Below are 16,731 nucleotides of genomic sequence, written 5' to 3'. Positions count from 1 at the left end.
CTAGCCATATTTCTTGATCAAGCTCTTCATGATCTGTACAGCGCCACTTCTATACGAACCGCCAAAAATGGCATAGTGGTTTAGATGGTGGTATCTAAGTATATTTATTAGCCCTCAGTGCTTCGGTTACCAAAGTGATAGTGCAAGTATTGGCCAAATCTTAGCCAGCGAAAGAGTACTACTATTCAAAACCGATTCAGGAGAAACTGAAACGTCCAACTTACAACTCATACAGCTTCACCCTATCCTCCCACTCCTCCTTCGGCTCATCCTTGTTCTTATAGCTCTCATACTCGCGCTCAAAAGCGCCTCCAAACCCACCAAACATCCTCATAATCCCAAATTCAAACTCGGAATGTGCCCAGCAGGAGCTGGGGTCATACACTACCTCTTCGACCGACCCACCGCCAATGGATCCCCTACCATGGTTTCCGCTCCAGAGGTCCCCGTGCACTACGACGGGGATGATGGGGCCACCGGTTTGGCCGGATTTTAGGTGGGTGGATGAGAGGAGACGGGGGGCGATACGAGTGGATGTTTTGGAGATCAGCTGGGCGACGTTAGTGTGCGTTGGAGGAAAGTGTTGGCTGGGTTGTGGGAAATAATGTGTAGTAGATAGGGGTAATTGAGAAAGGGGCTGATGAGGCTGGATAACGGTTTCGTAGACTTGCTCCCCCAAGCAAGGCTTTCCCCCTTAACTGCACCCATTTTAATCAAGATAACAAACGAAACCCCATCTCACTCACCTCTGCTAACTCCCCATCCGCACCATACTTCCTCTCAATCTCCCTCCCAATGCCACCCAAGCGCCTCGCGGCATAAAACCTCGACCAATCCTCCTCAAACCCGTTATCCTGCTCCGTATCACCACAGCACGTGGCAACCGGGAACCCAAACACGGGCTTCCCATAGCCGTCCGGGATAGGCGCCGGTGTACTGTGCAACTTTGCGAGTTTTTGGGCGAGGCTTTGCCCCGAAGATGGGGCGGATGTGAGGGATAGGAAATCAGTTGCCAGGAAGGAGCCGTTGGTGTTGGAGAGGGGGCCGTGGGCGTGGGATTTGGGACATAGGGATGGGACGGCGGTATGGATCCCATTGAGGGATGCGTGTTCGCCTTTTTGAAAGGTTGGTTTTATGTTTTATGATTTGATTTTGGGTTTTTGTTTTTCTCTTCGCAGGCAGCGAAAACAAGACAGCGGGGAAAGAGATTGAGGACCATCTATCTTCTGATATATGACCACCCGTGAGCTTCCTTTCTCACTTGAGACGATGATAAAATCAAACAAGCCAAAAGCAAATGAACCAAGCCATCTCATCCTATTTATAGACATTTCCCCCAAAAACTTAAGAAATAGACAACCATCAATAACACAAACCCAACCAACACAAAATTAAACTTAAAAAAAAACACCCTCTCACTCACCAGCAAACATAACCTCACTCCCCCTCCCCTTCCCGATCTTTACAAAGTAAATCTTCTCCTCTCCATGCCCTTCGTTACTCGAGAGCTTGAATGTCGACGAGAAACCGGAGCCCCCATGTGAGGATATCTTCGTTGTTGCAGCATGGAGAGAGAGCGCTGAAAGGATTGCTGGGTCGATTGGTGGTGTCATGGGGGATTTCCTGTTCTTAATTTGGTTTTAAGTTTTAAGAGAAGGTGGGAAAAGGGATGGCGAGGGACCTAGGTATGGTTTGGTTTGGGTTTAGTAGAGGAGAGGTAGGGAAGGGAGTTGGGTGTGGCATGACGTAAGGTCATGTGGGGGCGGTAGTATATAGGGGGTTTAATTTATTTTGGAAGGTTTAGACAAGAAAGATAGAGTAACTTCCTTTTAATAGGTCTTCGCAATAAATCAGCTACGGATCTCCATGTAGCTGTAGCTGTGTTGAAAAGTAACTGCCTGGAAAGTAACTATGTAAAACAGCAAAAAGTCTAATATAACCCCACCCCTCGCCCTTGACGAACATATACAAGTAGTCTAAAATCTGCAATATAAACAACGAAAACACATAAAGTGTAAAACACATCATCATATTCACATAAAACCATCACCATAATACACCTCTCTCCCATCCCATCCCATTACATCAACGTCCGACTCCTCCTCGGATCCGCCGCCTCGCCCCTTCTATAATCCCTTACTTCTTTAGTCCCCAGACTGCCCAAGCCCCCTTCTCCCCTCCTTTCCCATCCACCTAGTCTAACAACTAGGCACGTCGCATTATCCCCCTCGCGGGTAACTTCTGTTGCGAAAGAAACCACATCCCCAGCGCCCTGCTCAGGGGTTTTCGCTTCTTTAACAACATCCACGATTTCTTGGTCGCTAAGCGTTCCGCTCACTCCATCACTAACCAGGACAAGGAAACTATATTCTGCAGGCGCGAGCTCGACGCGTCGGATTTCCGGCTCGGCCGAGACGCCGATTCGTTTAGAACGCATGTCGCCGAAGGAGCGCGTGTTAGCTAGGCCGGACATTCGCTCTTCGCCGAAGGAGTCCGTTACGAATGTAGCGGCGTACCGACGGAGACGTGTACTTTCGACCGGGGCGGATGGGTGGTGGTTGGTTGTTAATGGTTTGGCGAGACCGGTTGCTGTGTCGCAGAGGATGACGCGGGTATCGCCTACGTGGGCGGTGATGAGGGAAGAGGGGGACGCGGGGTGCCAGAAGGGTGTTGGAGTTGGGGTAGAGATTAGAGCAATAGAAGCGGTTGAGCCGCCTATGAAACGGGTTGGGCCCCCGATACGGGTTTTCGTTGAGGCGCGGTAGGCGGGTTCGCCGAGGATGTCTTCTGCGTTTAAGGGCTCGTCGCTGTGGGCGTCGGGGTCTGGTTTTCGGGCTTGGGCGGTGACGAAGTCGAGGTCGGCTTTGAGGAACGAGTACATCAGGACCGACTCGATGGATAAGGGAGCATCCACTGGGGGTGAACCATCTCTGGGTAGCGGTAGGGAGAAAAAGTCGGGTCTGAAGCGCTTAAAGTATCCCCCGACTGTGTCCTTCCACTGATCAAGCAGTGACCTTTCCAGCTCAACCGCTTTCGGCTCATTAGCCTCGATAGCCTCTGGGTCCCCGCCCTCTAGAGCAGTATTCGCAGGTGATTCCCCAACATCTCCCTCTTGACTCAGGGGCGTAACAGACGTCGAGTCCTGCACCTCCTCCTTCCCTTTCATTTCCACTTTCTGAAGACTCTCCTTCCCATCCGTAGGTAGATCCCTAGCACTATTGCCCCCGCTCCCCGCAGCATCAATCTCCGTGCCCCTCCCTTTCTTCAAACTCGAGCCCAATTCAAATGTCTTCGCAGTGCTCTCAATATAATTATGCAATTCCTCCCTCAGGAAATCACTACATTCATTTCCACCATGTCCATCAAACACCCCAAAATAGAAGACCTGTGGATCTCCACTCGCGCTATCCGCCCCCGTCGCTGCCTCCTTCTGCCCCGAACGACTCAGGCTTATAGGTGCCCGTTTTGCAAATGCGGGAATCTCTAGCGTGCCTGCTTGGTATGTATCTTCATTATAAGGCCGTGTCCCACGTGAGAGGAAGACACCGAAGTGGTGTTTTGCGCTTCGGAGGGGGATGCGTACTACTGTAAGTTCGCGGGAGGTGCCAATCATGGGCGGGGCCGCGGCTGGTGAGGGTCCGCTTCCTGGAGTGTGAGGTGTCGAGGCTGAGCGCGGGAGTTTGTGGTGGGGACCGGTTGGAGGTCGGGAGTCGGGATGGAGGGAGGAGGAGGGGAGGTTAGTGACGAAGTAGCTGTGGAAATGTCGGCGTTGTTGGGTTTGACGACGTGACGAATGTGATGTTGCTGTTTCTCTATGTAACCCATTGATATCTACCCTTGCTATGCGTCTACTCGATGGCCAAGAAAAACATCGCTGGCCCGAAAAACCCGGGTCTTGAGCGAAGTGTCGTGGCCCGCGGTGTCCAGATTTCGTAACGAATGAAGCAATGAACCCTAAATGAACGCCCATCATCAGCCCAAATACTTGCATTCCTTCACGCCCTCATTCATAACCACATACCATAACTATCCGCCAGCGACCACGGCCCGCGACGGGCCGAGGACTTGACATTCATGCCAGGCATGTTGAAGATATGCGCTGCGGGCAGCTGGAGCGTTTACCACCCGAGAAACAGACGGCACAGAGCCAATCGACAGCAAGAGCAGAGGATTTAGTCTGGCCATCGGAGGAATATTGAACACGAAGGATGTTTCTTCTGCGGATGTTGTTGGGGGAAATCTGCCGCGGGGTTTGGTGTTGCGCTGCCAGGACCACGTACTGTACGTCGACGGCGGGAGGGCAAAGGCGGTAGGTAACTAGGGATTTAAAATATAATCACCTAGTTAGATAGATAGATAGATAGATAGATAGAGCATGTCGCCCCCCGCGCGCGAAGTGGCGATGGGTGAGTGTTGAGGTGCGCGAGGAAAACGAAGCTGTTGAAACTTGAAAGAGTGGAATTCCGGGTGGAAATACGTAATAGTGAGAAGGGGGCTTCGTCGTCGGTTCTCGGCGTTGGCGTTGGCGTTGGCAGTTGGCAGTTGGGGCTGGCAGTCAATAATAAAATACGATAACGGTTGGGAACTGGGAACTGGTTTTTGGTCGGCAGCCGGCCCGATCCTCGCTCACTGCAGTGCGATGGTGGGCTCGGCTGAGTAATGCGGTAACTGAGTTGCGTTTGCCCCTTTTTTTGGGTTGTACTGTATCACTTAGTGGTAGATGGTAACATAGAGTAATGGTTTTGTAGCGTATTTTTATATCTTTATATGTCTTATTCCAGCCCATTATAGCAAAATATCAATAAGCAAAGCAACAATTAATTCAAACCTGGGTATCCTAAGCCATACGGGCTCGCGATATGCGAAGTAGTGCTTCATACGTCCTTACACATCTCCGCCTCCTGTAGATCCTCATAACACTGTACGACCTCCCTTATCCAGCCTTACTCTGTTCCACAGACTGTCTACTACTACTCGCAGCGGCCCCTTGGCTCATTCCCGTAATACGTCGCTCTTCAGCGGCTCTGCTTGCAGCGCCCATATCCGCCATGCCGTACCTGACACCCAGTTAGTCAGTCTCGGACTTTTAGATAGTGAAGGTAGGAGGAAAACATACCAGGAGATGACAGCAAGACCGAGAAGTGCGGCAACAATGCTGAATGTAAGTGCGACAATGCCGCGAGGTGTAAATCCGTCTGGTAGAGGTGCGTGTGCCTCATTGGCACCAGATAAGTCAAGCAAATCATCAGTGTTCCCGGCAGCATTACCGGCAAATGGGACCTTCTCAGCCTTACATGCGGCAATGTGATCATCGGGAATTATGAGGGTCTTTTGGAGTTCCAAGGGCGCCTCGACCATTGTGGCGACTAGGCCTTGATCCATGTGCCATTCGATGCTAGAATATCGAGTCAGCTATCATTGCTTGGTTGAGGTAAGATGCTCGGTGATTAACATCCTGGAACAAGAAAGGAAAGTGAGTTTGCTGGGAATTGGGGGTACTTACTGGCAATGGAACAACCACACCCCGGGGTTATCTGCCTTGAACCGCAAAACAGTATTGCCATTAGGATGGAGAACAATAGTATCTCTCCTCATAGGAATGGCCGGATACCCTGTCTGAGTAGCATTCGTTGCATCAAAATCCCCTGCTTCTTCATCTGAACGGACAATGGATTGGAAATGATGACCGTGAAGATGAAATGGATGTTTTCCAGAGTCTAGGATACTATTAGTAAGTTAACCGTCCAAGGAAATCATGAATGACGCAAGTACAAACCATGATTGTTTACTACGATTTCAACGATTTGATCTTTCTCAAGGACGAATGAGTGGGAATATTCGCCATAAACCAATGGGTTGACAGCATCTTTACCGGCAGTCATAGCGGTATATAACGTCGGTACTTTCTGAGCTGCATAGCTGATGTTGTTGAAGAAAGCGCTGGCAGCTGTTAGTATATCGGTGCCCACTGCGAAATCAGATACACATACTATGGCTTGCCATCCCCAAGCATATCCATGATGACATCAAAAGTAATAGTCTGATCTGGCTCCGGGAACAGGGGCTGCTTATCAAATGGAACCAGAGTGAAATCATCAAATTCGATAAGTTCGTCCACTTCTGCTGGATCAGGAAGTGGCTTCTCTTTGTCGTAAACGAGCCAGCCGGTTGAATTCCAATTCAAGTCATCTGGCATCACGTCGAAGAGAGACTATTTCTTCGTTAGTGATGTGTTATAGTGGTCATTCCCGTGGACTTACAGTGTCCATACTGGCAACAATGGCATAGTTCGCCGTCGTGTCGTTCTTGGTGGTGATTAGGAAACTACATCGCTGCGCAGCAGAGAGATATATCATTTCCGCCTCGGCCTTGTCAGTAAAAACCCCATCAACTTCAACTATAGTCATGTTATGGCCCTCAAACCAGACATACTGTCCAGCAAAGGCACCAATATTGACCATGTGGAATAGATATGTCTTCCCAGGTTGAACCGAAACAGTCAGATTTTGCGTATCGTTCATCAACGCAGATTGGGGAACAGGTTCCGCGCCCGTGGGGTTACCTTTGTACAGGAATTTAGGGATCAGGTCCTGCATCTCCTCATGATACCAGTCGGAAACCGATAAAATGAATTCCTCGTCGACTTCTTCTTGGTAGGGGAATTTTGGGTCGCTGATGAAAAAAGGCGCCCGGATTCCGTCGGGATATTGGCCCTGGCCATGAGAATGGTACCAGTACGTGCCTGATTGCTCGACCTGCGACTTATTAGTATTTGCCCTCATATTTCAATTGGTGTGACTTACTGTGAAGTTGTACTTTAATTGTGATCCTGGAGTAATGCTACACTGAGTAACCTGTCTCGCGCCATCCATGGTTACGCTTCCGTTTTGGAAGATGCCGTGGAAGTGTAGACTTGTGCTCTGGTTGCCGAGTTGGTTGTCCACATTCACAATAACTCGATCGCCAATAGTGGCCCTCATTATTGGAGGCGGCCATTGCCCATTGATGCCGATAACTGGTCTCTCGGAAAGCCCATCGGGATTAGCTCTCACCCAGGAGATCTTGAAGTCGTAGGTTACGGTAGCTGCTTCCGCGAGGAGGGCGAATGCGAGAAGCAGCCCCGATAAAATGGGGAAGTACGATAATGAGATGGCCATTTTCCAGTCGTAAGGTCAATGTCTAAGATTAAATGCAGTGGAGATGGGCGTCGACTTCAAAGTCTCATCGAGGGACTTTGAGGCGGGTTTGATTTGGAGAATGTAATCAGTGACACTTTGGGTGCACAGCTAGACAGCTCTACAGAGAAATTTGGAGTGATTTTCCACAATCAATATCATCAGCGCCTAAGAACGCAAAATACAGCGAGGGGTGCGTGAGAAAACAACACAGGTTCTCAGACGGGTGAAACTAGGACGGATTGAACGTGAAGGAAGAGCTTGTGGAGGGACGCGATCGGACAAGGTGATCTGATTACAATGTGGTGCTGGGTTCCCTCGCACGGCTCCTGGGCTGTTATCAGATTAAACCACTAGTACAGTACAAGCAGCCTCCTCCGGGTGGGACTTGCTAGAGAATTAACTGATTCGGCGGAGAAGTGTTGGGTGGGATGTGGCGCCCAGCAGGCCGGGATTCCCAGGAGGCCGTCGACCGTGTCGATCCAAGACTTGGTCCGGAGTAAACCGTGTGGGGACACAGCAGATGGAACAAGAGCGAGCAGCGCGGGGTGGAATTGAGAATCGGGGTCGTCTGACTGGTAAAGCCTCAAGAGATTATTACGTACGGGATGAGTGTTGTGGACTGGTTTGTATTGTATTGTCGAGGTGGCCGAGGTGGAGGTGACAGCTCTCAAAGTTTCAGTCAATATAATTGATAATGGATAAACGATGCCACCACGAACGGGCGGGATGAAATTGAGAATATCCAGCAGCTAGCTACAGACGGCAGAAAGAAGCGGACAAGGGAGGTAAGTAGAATAGCATGTCCAGGGTTGATGCTGGGAACAGCAGAACCAGAAACATGGCCATGTACAAAGTACATGTACATGTACCTGGTGCGGTTACTCTGTACTGCAGAGTCCAACTACCAGCAGCCTACTCTCCGCAAACAACAAGACGTATAGTGCCTTAATTAGCATATACCTAGAGATAGCTGCTAATTTCTCTAACTGATCTGGCTCGTACAAAGCATCAGAAAAGACAGTGCGAGCCCAATTCTGGCGCGGAGCGGAGACGCAGCAAGCAAACTAATTTCTGAGACCTGACAGCCGGCTATAAAGTAACTGTAAATACCTTGCAGTCTTGCAGTCTGCACTTGCAGGCATGGCGTAGCGTAGCGCAGTTATCTGATCCCGAGGTAGGCTCTGATTCGCCGGAAGGAGGAAAAAGCTTGGTGCAGGAATGACATCTTGATTCCCAATAAGTATTATCAGATCCGCACGGGAGCAGGGCGTTAACCCTGTTGGGGCAAGTCGGGCGTGGGGCGAGGTCAGTGATTCGTTAGTATTGGAGGTCGAGACACAGGCTCAAGCTTTTCCCCAGTGACGGCCAAGACCAATTTTTTTTCTTTTGCCGGAATCTCGAAACAAGTCTTGCACACGGCCTCGATGTAGAATGCTTGTTTGTGCTGGATGATACCCGTTCTGCCTCTGCCTCTGTCTCTGCCTCTGCTTCGTGTTGAGACGACTCCTCCGTATGTTTTGGGACAGGATCAATCACAGCTACTGTACGAAGTACTGCGTACTTACTTCTCACAGTAGCACCACTAGAGCTTCCGGTTATCGGCCCAGAACTGGAACATCAGTCTAGTTATTATTACTCCAGACCACAGTGGCCTGACAATGGCCGTTCTGGGCCAGGATAGTCCGTATGCACCCGGGACCTGTGGCCGCTGTCGGGCAATCCCAAGCGTTGGTGTCCAGGCCCTGGGGGGGCCTTGCCAGGCCTATCAATAATACTCCGTGTATCCCTAACCTTAAGGCTTGAGGCTTGCGGAGATGCACGAAGCTCATCACTACAGGAATAATGTGCCGTTGTAGTCTGTGCTATGCACGAAGTCCGGCGGATAGTACCGGGAGAACTGCCCCACGGCGCCCCAGCAGGAAGCACGCAGCCTAGAAACAGCTGCTATTGCCTGCTTGCCTGCTATAACAAAACTCCTGCCCCCGTCCCACTTCCTCTCTAATCAGATCCTGCTGCGTTATCAGATCCCCCCTCCTCTCCTCCAATCGTCCTGCTGGCGTACCAACCGGTATTAATAACGCCTCACGGGTACCAGTTCCTGTACCATCGACTCGATTTGAGCAGCCCCAATTCTCTCTTACTCGCTGGGTCTTCATCTCAGTATCAGTTGTCAACCCATCTTTCCCCCCAATTTACTTCGTATCCTCAGTGTCCAGCCTTGCTTGCACTCAGTCCATAACTTATATTCCCTCCCCCTTAGTCTGGCAAAAGATGACGGTCAATGTCTTCGCAGTCCCCGTGTTCTTCATCGTGTTCCGCGAGACCTTGGAGACTGCGGTGATTGTCTCCGTCCTGCTGGCCTTCCTGAAGCAAACCCTCGATGGTCCGCATCGCGATGTCGCCGTGTATAAAAAGCTTGTCAGGCAGGTAAGTGTCTCGTTCTGTGCTTCCCTACCCCTGAACCTCTTCTCACCATTTTATAGGTCTGGTATGGCACCGCCATAGGCGTTCTTATATGTATGATCATCGGCGCCGCCCTTATCGGCACATTCTACCGCTTTGGCAGGGACAGCTGGGCCTCTACCGAATATTATTGGGAAGGCTCGTTTGCTCTAGTGGCTGCTCTGGTGATCAGTGTTCTCGGTGCCGCTCTCCTTCGCGTCGCCAAAATGCAAGAGAAATGGCGGGTCAAGCTGGCCAAAGCGCTCGAGGAAAAGCCAGCAACGACCGATGGCAAGAAAGGTGCCTTTAAGCGGTGGTGCGAGAAGTACGCCATGTTCATGCTTCCCTTTATTACCGTTCTTCGGGAAGGTCTTGAGGCCATTGTATTCGTTGCTGGTGTCTCCTTCTCCTCGCCTGCAGCTTCTGTTCCACTTCCTGTTGTGATGGGTCTGCTCGCTGGATTTGCCGTTGGATATCTGCTCTACAAGTGAGTCTTCCGAAACCTATTGGACGAAATGCCTCTAACAAGTTTAGGGGTGGTTCCTCCACGAGCTTGCAAATATTCCTTGTCATTTCCACCTGTCTCCTTTATCTTGTCGCCGCCGGCCTCTTCTCCAGATCAATCTGGTACTTCCAAGCACAAGACTGGAACAATATCGTTGGTGGTGATGCTGCTGAAGTTGGAGCCGGTCCGGGGTCATATGATATCGACCGAAGTGTATGGCATATAAACCTTGGTAACCCAGGACTGAACGGCGGCAGCGGATGGGGTATCTTCAACGCCATTCTCGGCTGGACCAATTCCGCAACCTACGGTTCCGTCATCTCGTACAACGTGTACTGGATCGCAGTCATCATCGGCTTCCTCCTGATGCGATACAACGAGACGAAAGGCCACCTTCCATTTATGAAAGCCGAGAAGTCTGACGATCCCGAGGTCAGGAGCAATAGCTCTGACAGCAACGGAGTCTTCAGACAGGACAGCCAAAGCAAAGAAGGGACGGCTGAAACAACGGAGGTCCCATCAAGGACGATTTCCGAATAGATGCAGAAACAAGACGTGTAAGCGCGGAAAAGTGGGATAGCGGAAGCCAGTATGGCATATGAGATGGAGTTTTTGGAGTTAATGAGTGCCTGCATACCCAGTTGTGGCAGCATATCATATCCGTACTGGTTTTATCACTGTATGGGTATCCGATATCTCGAGTTGTCTTGTAAATATGCGCTTGGAGGTAGAGCTAGCCACTCGGCGGGCATCTGAAGAGGAGGACTAATAAGGAAGAAAATATGATTGCGAATATCCCATCCCAAATTAAGCCGTCTTAGTTCACTACTTGAATCTCAACAGTCTAGCACCCAATAAACCTCCTCTGACTCTGCTTTTCTACCATATTACTGCCGTATAAAATTCCACACCGCACCCAAGAAAGTAAGAAAGCTGTATGCGTGAAAAATGCAGGTGAGAGTGTGAAAGAAAGGACGCGGTCGGCAGATGGATGGTGTTTTGTAGTAAGGAGGCTTGCTTAGAATCACGTCGTTGCTGATTGGTCCGGGTGCCGTTGGGGGAATGGATGGGAAGGATGTATGGGAAAGGGCCGTTGGCGACGTTAGATTAAGGATTGGGAGTATGATTAGAGGGGTTTCTCGGATTAATTGACCTATAAAGAAAAAGGTTAATCATGGTTGGTTGGTATTCCATCCGGACTTCATCCAAGTCGATTGGAACCTGAGCTACATCCAGGAGCTGGCATGAGCATAAACCACGATTAGCAGAGTATTTCGTTATGTTTCATATATAATAACATGTCAGTCTTCGTAGACACGCTTTGCCATATGGCAGTTTCCTCCCCTTTGGGTATCACGGTGTAAAAATCAAGGGATATCACCCCTCCTTAGCACCAACCATCAACTCCAACCGCCCCGCCAAAACTCGATGTTTCCTAACAACATCAACCCATTCCTGGCTCTCCTCCTCTTCCTCCTCCTCCGTCAAAAGCGCAAGAAGCATACTGAAATCCCCACCAAGTCTACCCAAGCTCCCAGCGCAGTAAAGTACTTGAGTGAGTAGACTATCCCTGGAGCTTCTATCCCGAACATTTGGCAAATACTTCCTCAAAGTGCCCTCTAGCATACCTACTAATTTCTGCGGGAAAGTTGACAAAGCGGTCGGTAAGGGGAGTAGAGGATCATCATTCTTCGAGGAGGGTAGAACATCCTTTAATCCCTCAGACGGCGCCGCAGCAGGCGGGAAAATAGAACGGTACATGCTGACGATAGCGAAGCTCTGCTCGCGGAATATTTCAATGTATCTTTTGAGATATCGTTCAGTTTGCTGGCCCCCTTCCCATTTACTCCGCTCCCTCTCTCCTTTCGATATATTCGCCCCTCCTTTGAGCTTCGCTGTTTCCTGATCTGCGAGTTCACGGAGGGGTTCTAGGGCTGAGAGCATTTGTTCAAGATTCGAAAGCCGGCACACGAGGAAAAGCGCTCCTAGGGCGCCTTCCCTGCTACTCGCACCGCCTGTGGCTAGGGAACTTGTGCGGTAGTCGGAGGAGAGGGGTGTGGAGGTGGGATGATCGAGTTCTGGAGCTACACGGCGTAACCAGCTTATGGTACGCATTGCACTTGCTAGCTTCAGGCTGTTCCCTCGTAGACTTGCGATGAGGTTCGTGCACATGTCTTGTATGGCTGATTCGGCTTGCTGGCTCACGCTTGAGACGAGCGGTGATTCTGGGTATAGTGCATGGAGACGCTTGATGTGCGAGTTTAGGTCTAACGCGGAGGCATAGTTTGAGGAGCCGGCTGCTGTGCTGGCCGATGCTGCTGCACTGTTGGAGGAGGATGATATTGCGGATGAGAGTAATGTTGGGAGATCTAGTACGTCTAGTAGCCGGCCCGCGTTTCGTGATAGCAGAAGGGCTTTTCGTCGTCGGTCTAGTAGGGCGCTGGTGTTCTCCGCGCGGAGATTGTATGTTTCGCTGAAGGTGATGGCGGCATGGTCGAGCTTTGGGAGAGCTTCTCTGAGGGATACGGTGGATTGAGCGAGGGTTGGTAATGTGGAGCTTAGTGTGGAGAGGTGGGTGGAAGATTCGATTATGGATTTGTGAGACCGTTTGGAAAGCGCTTGGAGGGAGAGCAGGAGGGAATGCGTGGTTTGTGTGAGAGATTGAGGTTCGGTCGTTGTGAGGGAGTTGAGAGGGAGAGTTGTAAGACGTGAGAGGTATGCCGTTGTAGTTGGATCGGTGGATTTCGGAGGCGGGCGAGGGGAGGGACTGTCGAAATAAGGAACCAGGAGTTCGTATAGAGGGTCTGCCATTGTCGTGTTTGTGTCTGTCTCCACGATTCCTATAAAGTTCTTACAGCTGTACAGTTGTGGGTGTAAAGTGGACGTGTCTGAACTCGCTAAAATTGAAGCTTCCCCAGAAATTCGCGGCCAATCGCCAGGACGACCCCTCATCTCTCCTCAATGTCTCATTCTCTGTTTCGAACTATCCTATATATTTTATTTCATTTATATCCCCTTCATTTATACGAGGGTTCATTGGAGTAGGGTAATCCCAACGCTAAATCTACCTTCATTATTTATGGATTATTTGGGCTAAAAATTATCATCCAAGGTATCCTTTATATTCTTATCGGATTCGGCCTTTGTCTTGCATGTAGTAATTTGATTGAGGGTCTGGGGAACCGCGAATCTATCTAGAGAGGGCCAAGCCCAATATGTCTCCACGGAACTCGGATGGCGAGGTACCTTTGCTAGCCCTCGATGGAGTTTATGTGGCAGGACAGCCCCCAGTCAGTCGATGGGATATATGTTGTCAAAAGGGCAAAATAACATCAATGACGGAATCCACCGAACCTCCACAAGAAAATGCAATCCGATTTGTTACTCCAAGCCTTTGTCATCCACATATTCATTTAGACAAGTGTTTTCTGTTTTCTCATCCAAGGTACGCGGACTTAGAGATACAGGAGGGCGATTTCGCAGAAGCGATGAAGCTAACTGGTAAGCCCAATACATATCTGTCTCCTAGAGTAGTTCCTTGGTTTGACTCTCGTTATTGTTTTAGCTCAGGCAAAATCTCGATTTGAGCATGAAGATCTCATGGAAAGAGGTCAGGTGTTAATTGAAGAGAGCATAAACTTTGGCGTCACTCATATGCGTGCCTTCGTCGAAGTTGATCTCAGCGTTGGGATGAAATGCTTAAATGCAGGTCTGGCCCTCAAAGAAAAATTCCGTGATGACATTTGCATTCAAATTTGTGTTTTTGCTCAGGATGCTATTGTCAGCTACGAAGATGGCGGGTCAGCAATGAAGAGCTTACTAGATGCTGCTGCACAGAGATCTGGTGTTGAAGCTCTTGGATCAACTCCATATGTCGAGGAAAATGGAAACCGCGAAGCTCAGATTTCGAATATGGAATTTACCATTATGACAGCTAAGAAGTATGGGCTGCATCTGGACTTTCATATTGATTACAATTTGGACCGCGGCAAACCATGTATGGTGCTGGATGCCCTTAACCTTCTGCATTCCATGAAATGGCCTTGCAATTTGGAATCGCCAGATTTTAGGACTATCGTCTTCGGGCACTGCACGCATCTCACACTCCTTGGGAAGAGTGAGTGGCTTGGTTTGAAGCAGAAGATCCAAGGGTTACCAGTCGCATTCGTGGGTCTCCCCACATCCGATATTTTCATGATGGGACGGCCGGATGAAGAATCTGGAGGCGGCAACAGGGTTCGAGGCACACTCCAAGTGCCCCAAATGATAAAGGAGTACGACTTAAACGCAGCACTAGGGATCAACAACGTTGGCAATGCCTTCACGCCCCATGGCAGTTGCGACCCTCTGAGTCTCGCAAGTTTCGGTGTTGGGATATATCAGGCTGGCACCAGGGAGGACGCTGATATCTTACTGGTAAGTTGGCTTGTTTCATTCAGTCTACAAAGCCAAGCGTGGGTGTTGAACGATCCTTTAGCAATGTATATCTCGTCGAGCTCAGCAGGCTATTGGTCTTACTTCCTCGCCATCAAACAACATGAATCTCAGCGTGGGCGACTCTGCAAACTTTGTAATATTCGGCCGCGAGTCAAGCCATGGATTTCCATCTTCGAGCTGGAGAGCGAGGAGAACCACCCAGGATCTTGTAAATGATCCAGTGCCTGAGAGAACTACAGTTTTTAGAGGCCGAATAGTCAACTATGGATGAATTCAACAGTATCCAAGATCGGGACATGGGGATGCAAGCTGACGGCGCTGAGGACTGACTCACGAGGGCTGTTGGAGCCTTGGTGGAGGCTTCACGTGGTACAATACAGCGCCATGCACAGCGTATCACCACAGCGGTGAGACATGCCTTGGAGTCATTTTGGCAAGTCTGGCTGCATAGATATAAGCATGCATGACTTTATAAAAGGTCGAGATCTTCTCGAAATTCAAATGCAAATGTAGAAGTAATCGGTACAGTAATTACCAGCCAGTCTTGAAGGTTGAGGTGTCTCTGGACTTTGGAGGGGACCCTGAATCTATATATAACCGCTGCCCTGCTAGCACCACGTCAGGCCCCGCTTGCGTCCGTTTTGTTGGGACCTCGGACTGTCGGACAGCCTCATCATCATCAGCAAGCATATCACGCCCTACGAAGTATATCTTCACAATCCTCCCCCTCCTCTCCCTCTCCTCACGGTCTAGCAGTTAATGGACGACTAGACGCGTGCATTGCTATTTGCAACCCGGGTTGCCCATATTTATTTCGTCTATCCGTTCACATCGCCATCGCCATGCACGATCCGTTCCCCATCCCACCGTCAGCTTGGTTGAGCAAGGCAGTTCAGCCTTTCGCCGACCGCGTCGGCTTCACCACGCTCCCGCTTCACATCCACGAAGTCGTCGTGGCATTTATTGGCTACTATTTTATCAATATCGTCTTGTCGCCCTGGATCTCCAACCTATTAGTCCCCGACAAATATAACAAGCTTTCGCGCGAGCGCAAGATCAACTGGGATGTTCATGTGGTGTCGCTATGCCAAAGCACACTCGTCAACGCCCTTGCCCTATGGGTGATGTGGGCGGATGAAGACCGCAAGAATATGGACTGGCAGCAGCGGATTTGGGGTTATACTGGAGCTGCGGGCATGGTCCAAGGCCTGGCGACGGGATACTTTCTCTGGGATTTGGTCGTCACGCTCCAGAATGTCAGGGTGTTCGGCCTAGGCATGCTTGCTCATGCTGTTTCCGCTCTTATAGTATTTTCTTTTGGCTTCGTAAGGCCCTCATTTACCCCCATTTATATTACAAGGAGACTTTGCTAATAGAAACCATAGCGGCCCTTTGTAAACTTTTACGGATGCACGTTCATCCTTTACGAACTTTCCTCCCCGTTCCTTAATTTCCACTGGTTCTTCGACAAGATGGACATGACAGGATCCCGGGCTCAGTTATATAATGGCATTATGCTTCTCTTTACATTCTTCAGCTGCCGCCTGGTGTGGGGTACATATCAAACGGTGCGAGTTTACCAGGATATCTGGGCTGCGATCCACCACCAGCCCGCAGGGACTGGCATCCACATGGACGCCCTCAACAACAGCACCACTGCAGCCCGCGACGCCGCAGCTGGAAAGAGCGCTGCTCCTATTCATGGAGATATTATGCGGTTCGCAGGCGAGGAGTATGTTCCGCTCTGGCTCGCTTTTACATATCTCGGAAGCAATATTGTTCTGAACACGCTCAACTTCTATTGGTTTGGGAAGATGATTGAGACGGTTAGGAAGAGGTTCCAGCCTCCCAAGGAGGAGAGGCGGAAGCAGAAAGCTACGGCGGCGATGGCCACCGGCGCTAATGGGAGGGTTACGATCGAGCTTGATGAGACTGAGGTCCGTAGAAGGAAGGTGGCAGAGGCCCTGGAGGAGCCTCTAGGGGCCGCTATATGACCTGTATACTGGGCTGTCTCTTATACACATCTAGATGGGGGCAATTGGTTTCATTGGGGCTATGGGAATAGTCTGGTTCAATAGGGCGGCTGGCGTTTCCGATTAACTTGTATTAATTGTACTAAACATGTTGATAAGTTCCAAGGATCTGGTTTCATCACTGGCGTATTACTGT

The 16,731-nt window shown here is 50.1% G+C and overlaps 6 protein-coding genes across 6 annotated transcripts; 3 read left to right on the top strand and 3 right to left on the bottom strand.

The window, feature by feature from the left end:
• Positions 1-4,085, bottom strand: BP5553_02791 (uncharacterized protein; the record flags this gene model as incomplete). The annotated part of the gene is made up of 6 exons (XM_032011414.1): positions 1-94; positions 225-550; positions 747-1,114; positions 1,424-1,623; positions 2,085-3,954; positions 4,022-4,085. 6 exons carry the CDS (start codon positions 4,083-4,085, stop codon positions 1-3), a joined length of 2,922 nt encoding a protein of 973 aa, XP_031871107.1.
• Positions 4,086-4,933: 848 nt separating this feature from the next.
• Positions 4,934-7,157, bottom strand: BP5553_02790 (uncharacterized protein; the record flags this gene model as incomplete). The annotated part of the gene is made up of 7 exons (XM_032011413.1): positions 4,934-5,057; positions 5,117-5,395; positions 5,504-5,717; positions 5,777-5,940; positions 5,991-6,211; positions 6,261-6,755; positions 6,804-7,157. The coding sequence occupies 7 exons, from the start codon at positions 7,155-7,157 to the stop codon at positions 4,934-4,936; spliced, it is 1,851 nt and encodes a 616-aa protein (XP_031871106.1).
• Positions 7,158-9,449: 2,292 nt separating this feature from the next.
• Positions 9,450-10,665, top strand: BP5553_02789 (uncharacterized protein; the record flags this gene model as incomplete). The annotated part of the gene is made up of 3 exons (XM_032011412.1): positions 9,450-9,605; positions 9,662-10,107; positions 10,155-10,665. 3 exons carry the CDS (start codon positions 9,450-9,452, stop codon positions 10,663-10,665), a joined length of 1,113 nt encoding a protein of 370 aa, XP_031871105.1.
• An 837-nt stretch (positions 10,666-11,502) lies between these two features.
• On the bottom strand, positions 11,503-12,936 carry BP5553_02788 (Uncharacterized protein; the record flags this gene model as incomplete). The annotated part of the gene is made up of 1 exon (XM_032011411.1): positions 11,503-12,936. One exon carries the CDS (start codon positions 12,934-12,936, stop codon positions 11,503-11,505), a length of 1,434 nt encoding a protein of 477 aa, XP_031871104.1.
• A 404-nt stretch (positions 12,937-13,340) lies between these two features.
• BP5553_02787 (uncharacterized protein) lies at positions 13,341-14,833 on the top strand (the record flags this gene model as incomplete). The annotated part of the gene is made up of 3 exons (XM_032011410.1): positions 13,341-13,626; positions 13,691-14,541; positions 14,603-14,833. 3 exons carry the CDS (start codon positions 13,341-13,343, stop codon positions 14,831-14,833), a joined length of 1,368 nt encoding a protein of 455 aa, XP_031871103.1.
• A 571-nt stretch (positions 14,834-15,404) lies between these two features.
• On the top strand, positions 15,405-16,556 carry BP5553_02786 (Uncharacterized protein; the record flags this gene model as incomplete). Its single annotated transcript, XM_032011409.1, has 2 exons — positions 15,405-15,887; positions 15,948-16,556. The coding sequence occupies 2 exons, from the start codon at positions 15,405-15,407 to the stop codon at positions 16,554-16,556; spliced, it is 1,092 nt and encodes a 363-aa protein (XP_031871102.1).
• Between the last annotated feature and the right edge of the window lie 175 nt (positions 16,557-16,731).

Source organism: Venustampulla echinocandica (genome assembly GCF_003357145.1).
Source record: "Venustampulla echinocandica strain BP 5553 chromosome Unknown scaffold_1, whole genome shotgun sequence".
NCBI lineage: Eukaryota > Fungi > Ascomycota > Leotiomycetes > Helotiales > Pleuroascaceae > Venustampulla > Venustampulla echinocandica.
The sequence above is the reverse complement of the archived record's forward strand: the minus strand, read 5'-3'. Positions and strand labels throughout refer to the sequence as shown.